Raw genomic sequence first — 18192 nt, forward strand, 5'->3', positions numbered from 1 at the left:
CAGCCACCCTCTGGGTGAAGCAGCTTCTCCTGATGTGCGGCCTAAACCTCCCGACTCAGCTTCATCCCCTTTGAACAGCACCAGTATTTTAGCCGATGCAGTAATGTATGTATGAGTCAGTCACAAGGAAGGTCTAGTACAAACTTTTTTCAACAAACTTGAAAAATCTGTTTTGGATAGGTGATGGTCAGCGCTGTGCCTGCCCTAGGTTAGCCGGTGATCAGACATTAAGGAAAACCTCCACTTAAGCCTGCAGCTGTGAAAAGGGAGAAATGAAGGTTGGCTCGGTTTCGTGTCTGATTTTCGGTGTCTGGTCACTCGAAGGCAAGCAGCCCGGCTACGCCGTGAGCCCTGCCCGCCCCGGCAGCAGCCGCGGGCTCGCCCGGGGCGCGGCGGGCCGGAACCCTCGGCGCGGGCGCGGTTTCCGCGGGCGGTGCTAGGCGCTGCCCCGCCATGGCGGCGGAGGGGGAGGACCCGCTGGGCTATTTCGCGGCCTACGGCAGCTCCAGCTCCGACTCGGAGCCCGAGGAGCCCCAGCCCGACGAGCGCCCGGCGGCGGCTGGCGCGGCCTCGGGAGGCAGCCCGGGGCGGCCGCGGCTGCCGCCGCCCGACGAGCTCTTCCGTCGGGTGTCGCAGCCGCCCGCCTTCCTCTACAACCCTCTCAACAAGGAGATCGACTGGGAGAGCCGCGTCCTGCGGGCGCCCGAGGAGGTGCGTGGGGCGCGGGGTGAACCGAGGCGGCGCTGGGGCCGCCCCGGGCCCCCCGGCCCGGTGTGACGGGTGCTCTGCTCTCTCCCGCAGCCCCCCAGGGAGTTCAAGGTGTGGAGGAGCAACGCCGTGCCCCCGCCGGAGACCTACAGCCCGCCCGAGAAGCCGCCGGCGGCGGCCCCTGCCCTCGACATGGCCATAAAGTGGTCCAACATCTACGAGGACAATGGCGACGACGCGCCCCGCCAGGCCGGCAAAGCCAAGTTCCTGCCGGACGAGGAGCAGGAGCCCCTGGAGTCGGGTGAGGCCCTGGCGTGAGGCGGCTGCGCTTTGCTCAGGCTGTGTGTGCTTCCAGAGCCGAGCTGGGCGGGTCCCCTGAGTGCTCTGTGGCCGGAGCTCTCCCTGGGCTCCGAGGAAGCTCTGCAGGCTTCTCCTGCATCCACTGCTGCCCAAGGGCAGAGCGGTTTGGCTGCAGGGATGGGTGGACTGTAGTGCCGGTGTTTTGGCTTTCCTGGAACCAACACAGACCCTCGAGCAGTCTCTCTGCTCCTCTGCCCCACTGCCATTTGCAGGGAAGGATTAGAGTCTGTAGCACCGTAGTTCTGTGAAACCAACAGGTTCAGTCATGGTGCTGCTAAAACAGAAGGTAGTATGAGCTTCAGGTGCTGTGTTGACCTTAGTTGCAGATGTAGGTCAGATTATTTTTGTAACATTTGCAAAACTTGGGGCCCAAGAGAGGAATTAAATAGAATGTCCGTGGGACAGATTACTGAAGAAAATATTTACTGTCCTCTTCACTTTAAATGATGGTACAAGCTGTAATGGTAATTTAGGAAGTAAAGAAATATTTGACGGGTAGGAGAATTTTTTTTTTTTTTTTAATTGCTGGAGAAAGAGAATAGCCAGCAACAGTCAAGAAAACAAAACCAGAAGAAGAAATTCTGGGCTTTCAGAACACCCAATAATGGTTTTGTTAACCAGTAAAATCGTCTACAAACCTTTTGCAAAGAAAGGATTTTTTTGTTGTCTTGTGCCTTTTTTGGTTCTGCGTATTCTTTCCCAGTAGCAATTTTTGTCTTGCTCCATGTGTTCTATATGTTTCCCTGTTCATGCATTTCTCTTAGTCAGCCTTCATCTGAAGTAGGAAGATAAAAAGTTGATTGACCTTGACATTGTTTCCTGCTTCAAAAATGTAATTTTCTAGCTTTTTCTATTAGCTAATCAAATAATATATTTTTTTAGAACAGGTACTGTACAGTAGCATAAAGCCTCTTCTTAGTTATCTGCAGTGGTTTGTGGTAGTAATAAGAAGTAACCATTCCTGTTTTGTCCACATATTGTCTGCATTCCAAAAATGAAGATGTTGTCAGTTAATACTACAGTGTCTTTTTTTCAGGCATCTCAGATGTGGTTAAGTCAATTGTTCTGAGACAGGATGGTGTTTAAGGCAAAAAAAACTGTCTTTGCTGACTTTGATTAACTCTCTCTTTTATTTAAAGATGGTGAAAAAGATGATGAACCAGCTTCTGCTAAGAAACGTAAAGTAGAGTCTGGAGAGCAGGCAAAGAAGAAGAAGAAGAAGGTATAAGCAAGGTGTTTTGGATTTAAACATTGTTACAGTGGGGATACTGCAACACACAAAACATAACGAGAATTTCAAGGAACTTGGATTCCTCTGCTGGAATGGGAAACAGATACGTGTTTACTGCATTTCTCTCTCGTATTGGGTAGGGAATTCTATTTCTGTTGTATGCTTGCCTTTTGGAAAGCACAAAATTAAATGGACAGTGTTGTGGTAGAACTTGTTTACTGAACAAAATTTAAACCTGTTTATTTAAAACAAGGATTTAGAAGAGAGATCCATTGCCATGGATACTTGTGCTCATGCAGGTTACAGGGCTTCACAGTATTTTGTTTATCAAGAAGCCTGGTAACATGAGTTTTTCTGGACTGACTTTTCCATTGTGTCAAAACCTTTTATAAAGGAGTATATACTAAAGATTTTTTAGGTACTGGTCTGTGATATGTTCACATAACGTTGTTTTTAAATGTATGTATAGACTGCAAATAGTCACTGGAATAAAACTACATTTGAAAACATCTGGGTATAAATATTACATTGCATGCTTGGTGAATAGGAGCAATGAATTCTGTATTATATGCCATTCACTGATCTGTGGCTTAACAGATTTCTCAGGGCTTTTTTGTTTAAATAAATACACAACTACAAACTGAAAAAAAATGGATCTAAAAATGGAGTTTAATATTTTATGATTATTTTGATGTTATGGGATTTTCATCAGTGAAACACAGGACTAACTGATGGAGGGAGAATTGAAGCATGTAATGTATTCTCAAAACAGAAAATAGAATCAAGATATTTATGTGGGCAAAAATTATGACAAAGCTGTGATAGTCTCTGCTGCCAAATTGTATTTATTTCAGTACAAACAGTTGGTAATCTTCTCGAAGTGCTAGTCAGTATATGCTGCATTTGTGGTATGCTGCTGAATAGGTTTTTTTTGTATGTGACAGGGTACCAGCTGGTACTGGATTGGAGAAAGGGTTGCTGTATATTTTCAGATAAAGATTCTGTGCCTTAGAAAGTCTGCAGTGATATTAGGGCTTACTAATAGAAGTTTATGTACTTAAATTTTAATGTAAAAATTGGTGTTTTCTATTTTCCTTCTGTCTTGGACTAGCTTTACTTTGGCAGAACAGATTCTGTATGCATATGTGCTAATATGATGTTAATATTTTTTAAGTGATTTTAAGAGGGTTTTTTTTAACCTTCATATATAGAAAAGTGTACTAATTTTTAGTGAATATATGAGGTTATTAATAAGTTGTGCAGTTCTAGCCTTGGCAGTGTGATAATGCTTTCTCTAGATCCTTGTCTACCTGCAGACTCTGCAGCTGCTCCTTGCCAGTTTCACAGGCTGTGGGGCCAAATCTGTGATATATTCCACCCATTCCATGCCGTTAGTCTGGAAACAGTTCAAAAAATGGTACTTGACACAGCTGAGGGTTCCCTGTGCCCACCTTTCCTAGCACAAACGCAGATACCAGACAGTGTCCTAGCAAGGTCTAGGATGAGGGACACTGTCATGGCAAAGCTTATGGAGTGGCAGCTCTCTGTAGGGTTTCTCAAAATACTCCATCTGCATTTTTGATTCTTATAGTAGTTCTGTTTGCTAGTGAATTGCTCCTTGAAGAATGTTACAGCTGAAGGTTAATGTCACCAGCTCTGGAATTCGGATGCATTCCCATGACTGCTGTGACCAAGGAGGCTTTTGTCTGTGTATTTTTTGCTCTGCTGTTCTACAGGGCAGTTCAGGAAGTTACCGTGCCAGTTGCTTCTTTTGTTTTCAGACCATATGATATATGTAGTATCCAGTTGTCTTGAAGTTAACACTATCTGATACTCAATTTCCAAGGAAAAAACCAGCATGTCTAGCCTGGGAGAAGAACAATTAATTGTATTGTTAGCAGGTTGAGGGAATCTTCATTATAAGCAGCTTCCCTGTTCAGGAGAAATGGTATAAACAACTCTTTGTCTTTTTCTGAAGTAAGGCATCTGAAACAAGTCTGTGAGAGCCTGTGTGAAGCTGAGTTATCTGAGGAAGCTGGTTCTGTAGCTGGAAGTTTTTTGGTAAAGATGCTTTAGTCCATCCTCTTCAGGAAAAGATGATGAGAGAAGTGGTACAGTGCTGCAGCTTCTGAAGCAACTCAAAAGACTTCAAGAAACAGACTTAAGAGGTTTTCTTCAGGTTTGGACAGCTAATAATGAAAATTTGTCTATGCATCAGGATCTGTGAAACATAGAGTGAACACCAACTAAACTTAAACTGATAGCTCAGATGTTCAAGAAATCTCTGACTATAGAACAGTTTATCCTGGATTGTCTTTCAAAAGAAGACTGTGACAGTGAACATACACCCCTGCTGACAAATGGGGAAGATTGCCTTTGAAAATTAGTCCTCTATTAACTCATCATTCTACTGTTTTTATGATGAATCAAATCCGATTACAGTCATTATGTATAATGGGAAAAAAAGTAGTAAAAAATGCATACAGGTTTGATTTGAGGAAATCCTCTTAAAAATTTGTCAAAATCAGAAAAACAGTGTCTGGAAGGCAATTAATTTGCAATGAACACATTGTGTTGCTTCCAATGCTGGCACAAGAGCAGCTGCAGTACTTGGCTTACCGAGAAAGGCAGGATGATCTGGAAAAGAAGAATTCACATCAGTATAGAAGTACAGCTGTTGAGGATAATGGCAGGCAGCACTTCTTCCCAGAAGTGCTGACAGGGAGGTTGTGGGAAGGCATCCCTCTGTTACTTTGCTGTTCCTATTCTTGATGCAGACTACTGCTCTTGAAACACTGATTCATTTACAAATAGTTTGTGATAAGCTTAGTGCTGCCAATATGAAAGTGAATCCAGAGAAATGTGGTGTGTTCCATAAAGAGTAATTTACTGTGAACCTGGAATCAGCACAGGAAGAGGCATTTTTATCACTGGAGAAAAGAGAAGCTGTGCAGTGCTGGCCACTCCAGTGACAGGAAGCTCCTTTGCCCGCTTGCTAATCTTAGAGAATCATGGCAGAATCAGGACAAAAAGATGCAATGCTTTCAGTCACCAGCATAATACAATTTGGATTTTCTTTGCAGGCTTGAAAGGTTCTTGTTCCTGTTTATGTGTTAGCTTGCTGATTTTATCCAGGCCCCTTTGGCCATTGGTCACAGAGGTTTGTACTTCTGCTTTGGGTGTGGATTGGATGTGAGAACGGTGCAGGACTGTTTTAAAAACATGGAAGATAATTACAGCTGAACTGTGTGTTCTTGTAGGATAAATGGTTGTACCAGTTGAAAGGGACCCCTGGCAATGGCTACAGCTGTGCACCATTTCCGTTTTGAGAAATGTTGTTTAAGGATACCCACAATGCTTTGTTAGACTGGAAAAGTCAGTAAGGTTGTTTTCCCAATAGCTGGACAAATCCCAGGACCCTCAGTCATGGGCACAAGCATGGTGGTATCAGTGCCCTGCAGAGGTGACCTTGCTGATGGGCCAATTGCTCTTGCAGCAGCTGAGTGGGAATGGCTGTCCAGGCATGCTCGGGAGGGGGTGCACTCCTCTGTAATTCACAGGAGGGAAAATGTTACAGAGGAAAAGAATTCTCAGAAATACTAGCATAAGATGTGTAGAAAACCCTTGAGCAAATGGAGGCACCTTGCTAAGAAATCTGATTCCATTACTGCCAAAGGCATTTTCTGGCTGCACTGACTGAGGTGAAGCTTAATAAATAATGCAGCAAGAGGCAGTGGTTAGCTGGGCAGGCTGTGCCTGTCTCAGAATGTCAAGACTGAAGCAAAAGCAGCATTTCTGTGCAACAAAATGTTGGCAGAATATAGAAAACTGCTGAAAAGAAATACTGTGGTTTTATTGCACAGGAGGCTTCCTGTGAGACATGGGAATCTCAGGGAATAGTTCTGTTGTGAGACAAACATGTTGGTAGCAGTGGAGTGCTTTGTAACAGTCTGAAAGTCATATAATTAGGAGCCAAGAAATAGCAGGAATAATGGAGTGGTAGAGATTGCAGTGAGCTAGTTCTTTATGCTGAGAGTATCACAGACCAAAAGGAACAATATCATCTTCAGAGGAGTCCACAGAATTTGTGTCACTGTCAGAAATATGCAAAGATTGGTTGGGGCTGGAAGGCAGAGTCACACCAGAGACTGGAATGGGTTTGTGCTGCTGGTTCCTTTGAACTGTTTTCTTCAGGGCACTTCTGACAAAAGCAGGAATTTTCAGGGAAGCCAGTGCTTGTGGAGCTGGATTGATGGAAGAATGCAATGAATTCAATGAATGGAGATAAGCGTTTTTAGGCCTTATCAAATAATTTTATCTGGGTCCTTCATTTAGAAGACGAAGTGGTCTTCATCTTTAGAATGCTTTAGTCTTAGTAGCTTCAGAAGACAAAGATGTATTTGCTTTGCTGTAACTGTGAGCAGCAACACCAGAACTCTCTATTTGCTTGTCTTCTAACAAAGTAAACTTGTTCTTTGGAGCAAACCCTAATTTCCCATCCCTTCCCATAACTTCTCCCACCATATGTTTCTTGCTGTGGATGGACTGATACGGAAACAAATACAGCATTAATACAGGGTAACCCCAGGAAAGTGTAACGAGGAGTTAAACCTAAACCACAGAACTTCTCAGGAGAGGATTAACACGCTCTCCTCAAACCAACCCACCAAACAACCAACCAACCTTGCCAGCAGCAGGCTCACAGCAAAAGTCATTGGGGAGCCTTTCTGTTGGAAGCAGAACACAGTCCAGTTTTGTTAAAAAACGAACCTCTCTGACACAGGCTGGTAAGGGATGTTTTGAGGAACCAGGCCAGGGAATACGAGAGACTAATTTCACTTCCCTTGCAGAAAGGATCACTATTACTTAATGAAGACCTAAAGGAGGAGTTGGGTTTTTTTTTTAAAAAAAGAAAAAGTTTCTCTATTAGGTGTCTGGCTGAGAAATGTGTCGCTTTCCATTGTAATCCCTTCCTTAGGACTGATAAAGTTGTATTTTGTGAGACTAAGATCTTATACATTGTCTGAAATGTTTCAGTGAGTTGTATTGTTTAACGTAGTTACAAGGTTGGCAATGGCAAGGACTAGTTTAAAACATACTGGTTTAATAGTTAAGAATTCTGGGGTTTGTACAAGATCTAAGGTTTGCTTACCATTAGTGACTTGTTCTCACAGGAACCTTTGTGCGTGGCTCTTGGATCCTTGTAAGGAAGCTGTATCTGACAATAGTAATGAAATACTGCTTCCACTTTGAAAACTTACTCTTTTTTAAGTATCTATATAAAGCCTGTTTGCAGGTTTTCCAGCTGTGCTGCTCCAGCAGAGAGCGCTTTTGTTACTGCTGGCACAGAGCCTGTTGAATCATCTGCAGCTCAGCTCTAAACTACAGAACTCAATTCCCCTCTAGCTTTCTTTGTAATGCTTAAGTGTCTCTTGAAACAGTACACATCTATTTTGTTTACTTTCTTGATATCTTGTTCTAGACAAAGGCATTTTAAACAGCTTTTGCACTGTAAATTTCACATGATTTTTGAATGTTATGTGGGGAGAGTTACTGTAATCGTTTCTCTTTAAAACAATAATTCATCCATTGATGGATCATGATGAAAAAATTATTTGGCACCCAATTTTAGTCAAATGTGTTTGTCTTCAACAAAGCAGTGAAAATCAATATGAAAATAGTGAATGGTTAAATGTCATGCTAAACGCCTATTTCAGACAAACTAATTACAGAGTTTCCAAGTTTCTAACTTAGAAAAGCCCAAAAACGGGTTTGTGATCTTGTGCTTGAAAAAGGTGTAGTTGGTTTAAATTTAAGAATACTGAAGAAAAACTCCTTATTTCTGTAAAATAAGAAAGTGAGGAAGAATTGGCTTTGAAAAGTTGCATTTTTCTTATTATACCGTGGACTTCTAACCTTCTTTCATAGAAGGTTACAAAAGTAAGGCTGGAATGTGCCTTCCCAAGGTGACCCAGCCCATTGGCTGCCCCAGGCCAGCCAGGCCCACGCCATTCCTGTCAGACTTCTTGGCTTTAAAACAGTGCTGGAAGGGGAGGCAGTGATGCAACCAGCCCCACCAGCCCTTCTGCCTGTGCTGGCAGCTTGGTGCTTTAGTGAATCAGTAGAAATCAGCAAAAGCATGCAGTTAAACAAGAGAGTTTAACTTTCTTCATTTTGGGGAAGCATATAACCCTCTCTAGCAGCTCCATGGTCCATAGTTTTGTGTTCACACAGAGCAAGGGCTCCTGTGTAAGCACAGGTGTATGTGGCTCAGGATGACATATTCAGGGTTATAAAATGGGATTTACCTTAGCATTTGCCTTGGTTCTTTGGTTGTAGCATAGCCAAGGGAGAAAAAAAACCCCATGTAATGTAATTTTTAAAAAATTAACTAATTCTAGACTAAATGACAGGAAAAGACATAATTTCTGAAGCCAGTTTGTCTGGTCACAGAACCTGCTACTGTGCACTGCATCCAACTTTCGTTGCAACAGACTTATGCTGAGGATTGTGCTGCTGCTGTACTGGGGTAACTCTGGACAGCATTTAACAGTCAGGCCCTGCAGTTCACTCAGAAGTTAAATTAGTCCTTAAAACCAACTTTTTTTTCTCAAGGCTATTCAAAAGGAATGAAAAGAAACTACCATTATACTCAAGGGAAGCACTGGGGGTCCTAGAGATGGAATCAACCCACTGTATGTGTTTAGGCTTTTAATTAAAAGACCTCATTTAATTTTTCACAGGATTTTGGCAACATACGAAGCTGAAAGATAATGGTCTTATTCACTGTGAAAATACCTAATGTAATTTGCTTATAGTGCAGATGTTTCCAGGGCTGGATATGCCCCATGGTAGGTGGAAACTTCACTTGATGCCTGCTTTGGCTGCAGCAGGACAGTAATGCTGGGGGTGACACAGCTGTCTTCATGGATTGCTCTGAAATTCAGAGTTAAGTAAATAACATGAAGGGGCTTAAAATAATCAGTTGGTTTATATTGGGAATATTTTGTAGACCCTGATTTTTGCTTTTCCTTCTCATGCTGCAAAAATCCCTTAGATTTTAATAGCATTCTGCTGACCTTCACCTGAAAAATGATCACATTTAATAACAACGCTAATTCCCATGAAACTCTCCCAGATTCTCTGTCAGAACTGTATTTTTATCCTGGATTGTGCATACACACTTGAGCATAAAGAACCTGAAATAGTCGCAGCTGGGAAATTTGCTTCCTTGGTGCTTGGGAAATAATCAATTTCGGGGAATCGGTTCCAATTGAACATTTGTTTGTTTTTCTCAATTGTATTGCATATGGCTTTTGTTTGCTAAATTAGTAGCTCTTCTGTTTTTGTAAGAATAAGGTTTACTGATTCTCCTGGTTAGTGCTACAGGGTTTTGGGGAAGCTCTATGTGACCAGTTCTGTTTCTGATATCATGCTAAAGGATGCTCTTTAATCTTTGGTTACATTTGTATTAGTAAGTCACTGGCACAGTAGGAGAGTGCCTGTAATGTGAACTAGTCCATGCTGTGGGCTAGCTCAGTTCTGCTCCCACAGGAGCAACGCCCAGCAGCAGGCCAAGTGCATTCAATGCACTCCTAGAGTGCATCCTCTGATTTGAGTTTCATCTGAAAGGAATCCAGCTGGTGCACTCTGGAAACCAAAGTGGAGTCTGCCAGGCTGATAGGGAGAGTCACTTCAAAAGCTGCCTCCTGCTCCAAACCAAAATACTTGGGCAGGCACACCCTGCCCGTGTGAGGGCCCTGCTCGCTCTGCGCCCCAACCCCTCCAACACACATCTTCATCCCCAAAATACACTCTGCTGGGGAAAACACAGCTCTCTTCAATGTTTATGCTCTTGGTAGCACGCCAGTATCGCCTTCTAAAGTCAGCTTTTTCCTCATCTTAGATTGTGTCTTTCATAGTAATTGATTCACTCTTGTGAATATAATTGGCTCTTACATTACAAAGGGTGGTGGAGGAGAGTAAATTGCAGCACTGATCATTGTTTGTGGGTTCCCAGAATGGCAACAGTTGTCCTTATAGGCACTGCATTCATTCCTGCAAGAACCTACACGTGTGGATGAAATTCAGCTATGTATGAATCCCACCACAGGCAGTGGAAAATCTGCTGTTTATGAGCTAATTGCACATGTGAATTTACAGTGCTGGGACAATAGCACTGAGCCTCTGTTTCTTGATGGGGGCTGGAGCCTTTTTGTGCATCTTGCAGCAGAGTAAGGAAAGGGATACATGTCTTTTTTACTCCTAGAAAGAATGGATTCCTTTACCTTTCTATGCTTTCTTCTCAGGAAAAATTAACTGCATTTTGCAAGCTCACAAATGCATTTTTTCATTTTAATATAGATGTCTTAAAAGATTCATTTCTCCCTGAAGACATTTGGGCAAGGTGGAGAGAGAGATTGATCATTGCCAGATGTTCTTTGCTGACAAGCAAGAAAAATTCTGCTTCGGGTTAACACTTGTGAATGTATTTTAAATATATACATTTTCTATACAAATCTGCCAGGGAGAGCACAAGCCAGCGTGGCAGGGGCTGAGATGGACAGATTTGCAGTGTCATAGCTGCCTTAGTAAGGTAGGGGTTGCCCCTGCTGACTGGGCTAAAAGCCTTGGGAACTTCCCTCCCTGTAATCTCGTATGGACAGGTAGGGGAGATGGTTGTGCTTTTCAGACAGTGAAAAGCACACATTTTCACACCACGTGCAGTGTGCTTTGAGGTAGACACTTGGCTCCACAGTGTTTGCTGAATCAGATGTATTAAAATAGATAATTCACTGTTTCTTTGATGTTTTGGGAACATTTCATACTGGGATTCCTAAACATTCCACACTAAATTCTGGCAAGACGTGGCACAGTGAATGCCAAGTAGTTTGACTTCGAGTTTCTGGGAAGTACCCCAAATTAGCAAAGCAGGGGGAGTTGGTGTCCTGCCTGTTACCTGGGAAGACAGCCAGGCCGATGGAGCAAAGCAGGCACTGGTGTCCTGCTCCCCGTGTGTCCGTCTCGCTTCCCACAGTGCATGAGCAGCACTCCAGCATCACACCTGCAGTTCCTGCCCCTCTGCTTCTGCACAAGCAGTGGATGCTCACTCTGATACTGGCTGTCTTGCCTGGCAGTAGTCTCCAGTGGCTACAAGGTGAGAACTTCTTAGTGGTGAAAGATGAACATCAGTCAGTTTTGTAGGAAACCCTGGTGCCTGGGAAGAGCAGATTCTTCTTTAGTTGGTTCTGGTCTCTAAGGCAACAGCAGCCTGAGCATGGGAAGTAACGGAGCTCATGCCTGTCAGCAGCAAAGGAAATGCCTGCTTGGGAAGCAGTCCTCCTTAACAACTGTTGTCCTTCTCAAATGGTGTGTGGAACCAGAAACACCACTGGAGACCAGGATGCCTTTATGAGTCACAAGCTGGTTGTCACTGGGTGGGCAGAGGAGGTGGGGGCAGTCAGCAGAACCAGCCCCGCATGTTGCCTCCTTGTGCACACTGAATCCTGGAGGAATAGGTTTCCATTGGAGTGATCAACCTGTGTACATTCAGAGGTTGCTGACTGCTAAGACTGTTTTAAGTAACTGACAGACAAAAGACTGATAAACCCATTTTCGTATCTAGATAGGGCTATGCCCCTGTGAGTGGCAAAGCTCAGTGTCCTGGGAGCATTATGAGCAAAGCCCTCCCAAGGCCCAAGGAAGAGGTGTGTGAGGGTTGCAGTGGATGTGAGGTCTAGAGATGGTGAAGGTCTGCTTCAGGAAATGAATCTTCAGTGGAGCTGTGTCATGGCACTTGTCCCAGTGTCCCAAACCCCTGCAGTAAGCTCAGCTGTGACAGAGTAAGAGAGGGGAAGGAAGTGATAGTGGAAAGACAGGAGGTAAAACTATGGGGGGGGCATCATTCTCTGTGGTTCTTCAGGTAAAGCAGGTAAATACCTAAGGGTCTTCATTGAGCCCATATGTTCTTTAGAAAGGAAAAATATGCTAGCTTAGAGCATTAGTTGATTTCTTGTATTTCAGAAGCAGGCAAAGTGGAGGGGGAAGATGACTCTGAAGTCAAATTTTGGAGTGTTCTCTGTGAGAGCAGGATGTTGATAAGAGGAAGGGGCAGGACTGGGGAAGAAAAAGAAACATCCCAGTTTTTGTCCATAAGGACAACCTGCTGCGCAAAAGAGGGCTTTGAATCCTGGGACGAGGTGTTGATGATATTCAGGTGTTAAAGCTCTGAGACTTGATACTGTAGTTAACAAGACATCCACTTTACTGCCTCAGCAGTGTTGCCGAACTGATCTGTCAGTTTTGGGATTGTTCATAGAACTGTGCAGGATGCAGTCTTTGGTGTTTGCTTAGGGATCTTTTTTTTCCTGAAACACATGTATGAAGATCTGAAGGAGCACATTCAGGGTATGTTTCCCCCGGGTTTTCCTTTCTCAGCCTGCTTTGCCCCACCAATAGCTGCCCAGGTGGGGTCCTGTCTGTCACACGCGTGTGCAAGGTGCCAACTCAGAAAGGCTGCAAACTGGCAATGGGGTTTCAGTGCATAACTTAGCCTGTGACACCTGATGAACTGCATGCTTGATTAGAATGTGCTATTTGGGAAAACATCTTCCAAAGGGATGCTAAAATTGGCAGCTCTACAATTTGACCTGGTTTTCTTTTGTTGCCAGTTTTGAAGACAGAAGGCACTACACAGTTAAAATCTGTTTTGTTTTGTTTGGTTGCGTTTTATTTTGAGAAGAAGTGGGATAATTTTAGTTCTTCAGTACTAAAAATTAGATCAAAATCCTGGCAACTGTACAACATAAATGAGCAACCTTGCAATAAAGGGTTTTTTGTCACCTTGGAAACACAGTTTGAATAAGCTACTTGGAGTGATTTTAGTTTCAGACTTCCCTCTGCCCTTGTCCCTCCCATGCAAATTCTGTTTTTACACTCAGTATATCCGGCTTAAATGTGTTTCTTTCATATATAGCCAACAGGGGAATTTGCCAGACAAAAGTGGAAGAACACTGAAAATGACCTTGGACACGATGTTTCAGAGCAGAAACTGGTGTTTGGAAACATTCAAAGTTAAACCTATCAAAAAATAGATATATTTTTAAATTCGTCATTTTAGATCTCACAGCTCAACGTAAAAAACCCAGAAGCTTAACTTTAAATAATTATTTTTTACATACCAGTGAGTCTTGTTATTCTGGAGAAGAATATGGCATTTAGGAAACAAATTTTAGCACTAAGAGGAAAGTTGAGAGGTTAAATAAGGAGAAATATACATTAAAAAATGGATGTATTCTATTAGATATACACAGTCTTTCAAAATCCCCAGTATTGTGATATCCATGTGAAATTTGTTGTATTAAAATGCTGTGACTCTTTGTTGTGAACATTACACAGATTATGCTGTGGCATAGCTGGAAACTCAAGTAATTAGAGATGAGATTAGGATAAAGTAGTGCTTCTATCCACTAAAGAATGTAAATATTTTGAATATTTTCAATAGCTCACACTCCTCTAACAGATCTCACCTGAAGAGTGCCCTTACTGTGAGTGCCCGCTCAAGAAAGCACAGAAGCCTTTGGTAGCCTTTCCCAAATACTTGAAATCAGCTGAGACACACTGACTTTCCACTCCCATGGAGACAATATTTCAAAGTGAAAAGTAAACTGATTTTCAGTTACTTGAAAGACTAAATTGCATTTGAATATATATTTTATTGTGCAGGTAATATTCCTGGAAGCTCAGAGGAACCCATGCAGGACTGGCTGGTGGTCCCTGTGCCAGTGCCTGGTGTCACCTCTGCCTCCAGTGGTGTGGTCTGCTAGGCTGGGCAGGGGAAGGTGTGACCCAGAACCATGTGCCATGGTCTGAGCAGCCACAAAAGACCAGCAGGACATTACACCAATACATCATATGAGACACGACGAGATAGAACAGCTGACTAATATTTGGGTTAAGTATTTGGAAATGCTTCCTAACCACATGACCAGTGAGGTTGTTGGAATAATAACAGGACCATATAACTTGAGATATTTAAACACAGATGGATTTGAATATGAGCAAATGGAGGGCATGTGTGATTAAGGGAGCACAAATGAGATTCAAAATCTATTTTTCACCTCCATTTCCTTGGATTCTGTTTTGTCTCCCAGGAGTGACTGAATGTTATGATGGACATTAATAATTAAAAGGAGCTTGACCGTAGCACCTTCCCATGAGCTGCTGTGCTTTTGCCATTCCTTGTTATCACAGCAGTGAGCAAGTGCTGGGAGCAAGCTGTCAGCAGATGGTAGGTAGCAACTCTGGCAAGTTTGCAAATAAGGGACTTTCCCTGCTGCAGTCAGCTGGCTCAAGTATTAATCTCCTTGCTGCACTGCTCTTTACAAGTCAAGAAAGCTCATCAGGTCAAAACATGTATTCCATGCTGGCTGTCCAAAGCAGGAAAACCTTTTTCTCTGATGAAACACAGTTTTACTTGATAGGTGCACTCCAGGACATGCAAAAAACCCTCCATGTTTCTTACTGTTAACTTCTCTGATTGCTCTGTTTGATGCACACACAGTGGCGAGAAAAAAGAGAACATTTCGCATATGAAACTCCACAGATCTCCCAGCAGCCTGAGGTGATACGCTGTGTTTCTCTGGCTCCCCCCTGCCCCCCCCCCCCCTTTTATTTTGGCTTTGTAATATACAGGATAACTATAATGAAATTATCTTACATGCACACATGTAAAGTTTTTTGAGGAATAAAATTATTTCGCTTACATAAAAGAGAACAATAGGTCTTTTCAGCTTGTGAATGTCGTTGCCAGATTTTGCCTACAGAAACTTAAAATTTAAGATGATGAAAACACATCTTTAAGGCATCCTTATGATTATCTTAAGTCAAGTACTTTGAGCACAGCACACTATATACAGTTCTTAAAAAGGATCAGTCTTTCAATTTAAGAATGTTTCCACTTTTCTTTCTATATGTTGCTTTTCCTGATACCACATTTAGAAGTCCTCTGTACTTTGCTCTCATGTGAAACTCAGAGTTTGGAAGTTGATGATTTGAAAAATCACTATTTCTAATGCTAGAAGTGGAACAAACGGGAATCCACTTTCTCAAAGTTCCTAAGAAGATGCTCATTAACTGTGTTCCCCCAATCTGGCATTTTGTTGGCTGATAGTAGGTGATTGGAAATCATTCAAGATAATCTTAGTGTGTTGTAAGTTTTGCAGGATTTTTAATAAATAAACTTTGCATATGCAGCAGGTTTTAAGGCCCTGTGCATAATGTGATTAATGATAGATGTACCTTGCAACATGGCCTGGACTGTGTTGGGTGGCCTGGCAGAGCCAGCCGTGCTAAGGGGCTGCAGGCATTACAAGCTCCTGTTCAATATTAACAGGGGCTGCTAAAGGACACAGCTCAAGAACCTTGTAGCTCTAGCTAGGTGGGGGATGAGATTCACAAACCTTACATTTAATCTAAATTTGGATTAATAGCCAAATTCTGTGAGAGCCTGAATGGTGGTGGAGACTTTGTGAAGGCACAAGGCCAAGGAGAAAGATGGACCACTGGTGGACATGGGTCAGAGCTCTGCTTCTTCTCTGTCCTCCTGGAGCAGAAATGGCAGGACCACAAATATGGTCCTGGCCTAAAGACATGGGACAAAATAGACAGAGAAATGCTTATTTAGTGATTTCATTTCCTTCACAGAGAATCTCCTGATGTTTTGAGCAAAAGTTTGAAGCTGTTTTTCTTTTGACCAAATATATTACACTGTTTGCTGGTGTTTACTTTCACTTCAAGCAAGGTTGAGTCCCACCAATCTGGTGGTTTTGTTTCCATGTTAGGAGAAGGTAATTGTGGTGATGGTCATGATACCAGCTATTTTTACTGTATGGGTAATGCTTTGGCTTCTTTATATCCAAAATACTTTGGTATTTTTAGCATATCTTCAGTGAGACTGACATCCTACCATAGCACTGGGATGTTGTAAGATTGCAGGCAGAGGTGGTAATGACAGCCCTGAAGTTCAATGACATGGTTTGAAACACTCATAGAGATGTTAACTTGCATTCTCTAAAAAGTCAATTATTAACTTAAAAAAATATGTGTAAGATGCTAAAAAGGGCATGAATTTCTGTCTTATTTCTGCTTAAGCAAAGCACAGAAGGCAGAGCTGTGAACATTCCTGCTGCTTAAGTTAGCTGGTAACTATGAACAGAAGAATTTCCATCACATTGCTCATTTGAATCTAGGTTTACTTTATATGGCTTTTAAAATCCTTTCCTGTTTAATTTTAATTACAATTTAACAGGACAGTTATACCATGCCCCTGGAAGCAGTGGGCTCAGCACTTCACATAAAGGCAGGGTAACCATCCTGATGCTGTAGGTCACATTGCCAGAATCCAGGTGGCCCACGCCACTGGAGTCAGAGAAGAACTGATGGTGGCAGTGCCTTCTCAGAAGTGTGTTGCCTCCTGGTAAGAAGGCATCCATGGTTTTTTGGACATGGCCAAGCAACAGCAATGCAAGTGCACTGCACCAGGTGTAAGATCTCGACAGCAGTGCCTCTTAAAGCAGTTTTGGTTGAAGAAGGTGTCTGGCAAGGATGCTCTCTAGAAGGAGCCAGTGGTTTGAACCAAACACTTCACTGCTCTTGGAGTCTCTAAAATCTGCTTTTAAAAAGGGCAACTCCAACTGCAAATATTTCCAGTGACCAGGGAGCAGATGGTGGACCCATTTTGGTCATGAACACTTCAGCTTTGTCCAGCCTGTTGTCTATCAGCCTCCTCAGGTTTAGAATACAAATGTTTTATTCTCCCATTGGTTTGTCTTCCTAAGAAAAGCAGCTGTATTCTGGGCCTCCGGGGTGCCTTGGCTGGCTGGTTCAAAATAGGGTGGGGGGGTAACAAAGGTATGGATGACTGTAGTGGTGTCTGCATCTGAGAGAAATCAGTCATTTGGCAGGCTGGAGATAAGACACACAGCTATTAGCTGCCTGATAGAGTTTCATGGGACTCTTATTTCAGTCCATTTTGATGTCAGGAAGGCAGACGCTTTCAATAAAAAGAGTGCTCATAGATTTTATTGGGCATTCAAATGCTTCCAGTTCCCAGCTGTCATCAATTCCACTTTAGTCATATAGTTGTCACTTTATCCCTCTGTCTGCAACAGGTCTTGAGAGAAGAAAGATACTGATTTGTTAAGCTTTAATGAAAAGGAGACTCATTCATGTTTCCAGACACTTTTAGTTTTACTCAAACAAAAGAATCCCACTGAAGGAAAATAAAGTACATCTTTCCACAGGTACTTACTAAATTAATAAGAAACTATTATTTCAGATACCTTTGAGGAGATCTTGTATGCTATGAGAGATGGAATTTTCTGAAGTCAGACTGGAGCAGTTCAAAACTAGTCCCCAAGCACGTACAGAAATGAAAGCCTGCGTGCTTAGGAAAGCACAACTTCTTCAACCTATCTGCTGAGGCAGAGCTTATCTCTGACACTTATCTTGCTGTCAGCAAGGCTGGAAAGGTTATTTTTCAGTCTTTTATTAGGAAATACGTAGCTGCATAATTTCATTATTCATCTGTATCAGTGCCCAAACATTGCTACCTATGCATCAGCATCTTCACCATGGATATCCTTCTGATCAATGCATTTTTTTTACAACTGAGGTTGGACTTCTTGCCTGTTCAGTTATTTACAGTTCTCACACTATCAACTCAGCAAAAATTAAGTAATTGATGAAATCTCAATCTGTTAATGAAAAAAACTTTTAAAAACCTCTTTGTACCGTCAGAAGAATACTGTTTTCTCTTTGTTGAAAGTTACACTGTTTAACTGGTCCTAAATATCTGCCAGTCTCCTAAGAAGTCTCTTCAAGTCAATGCAAGC

General features: G+C 42.6%; 1 protein-coding gene across 1 annotated transcript; it reads left to right on the forward strand.

Annotated features, from left to right (window-relative positions):
- Window positions 1-402: 402 nt before the first annotated feature.
- On the forward strand, window positions 403-15556 carry C9H1orf52 (chromosome 9 C1orf52 homolog). The gene is made up of 3 exons (XM_032118729.1): window positions 403-711; window positions 802-1009; window positions 2208-15556. The coding sequence occupies exons 1-3, from the start codon at window positions 454-456 to the stop codon at window positions 2294-2296; spliced, it is 555 nt and encodes a 184-aa protein (XP_031974620.1). The 5' UTR covers window positions 403-453; the 3' UTR covers window positions 2297-15556.
- Window positions 15557-18192: the final 2636 nt, after the last annotated feature.

This window comes from Corvus moneduloides, chromosome 9, assembly GCF_009650955.1.
Source record: "Corvus moneduloides isolate bCorMon1 chromosome 9, bCorMon1.pri, whole genome shotgun sequence".
NCBI classification, from domain to species: Eukaryota; Metazoa; Chordata; class Aves; order Passeriformes; family Corvidae; genus Corvus; species Corvus moneduloides.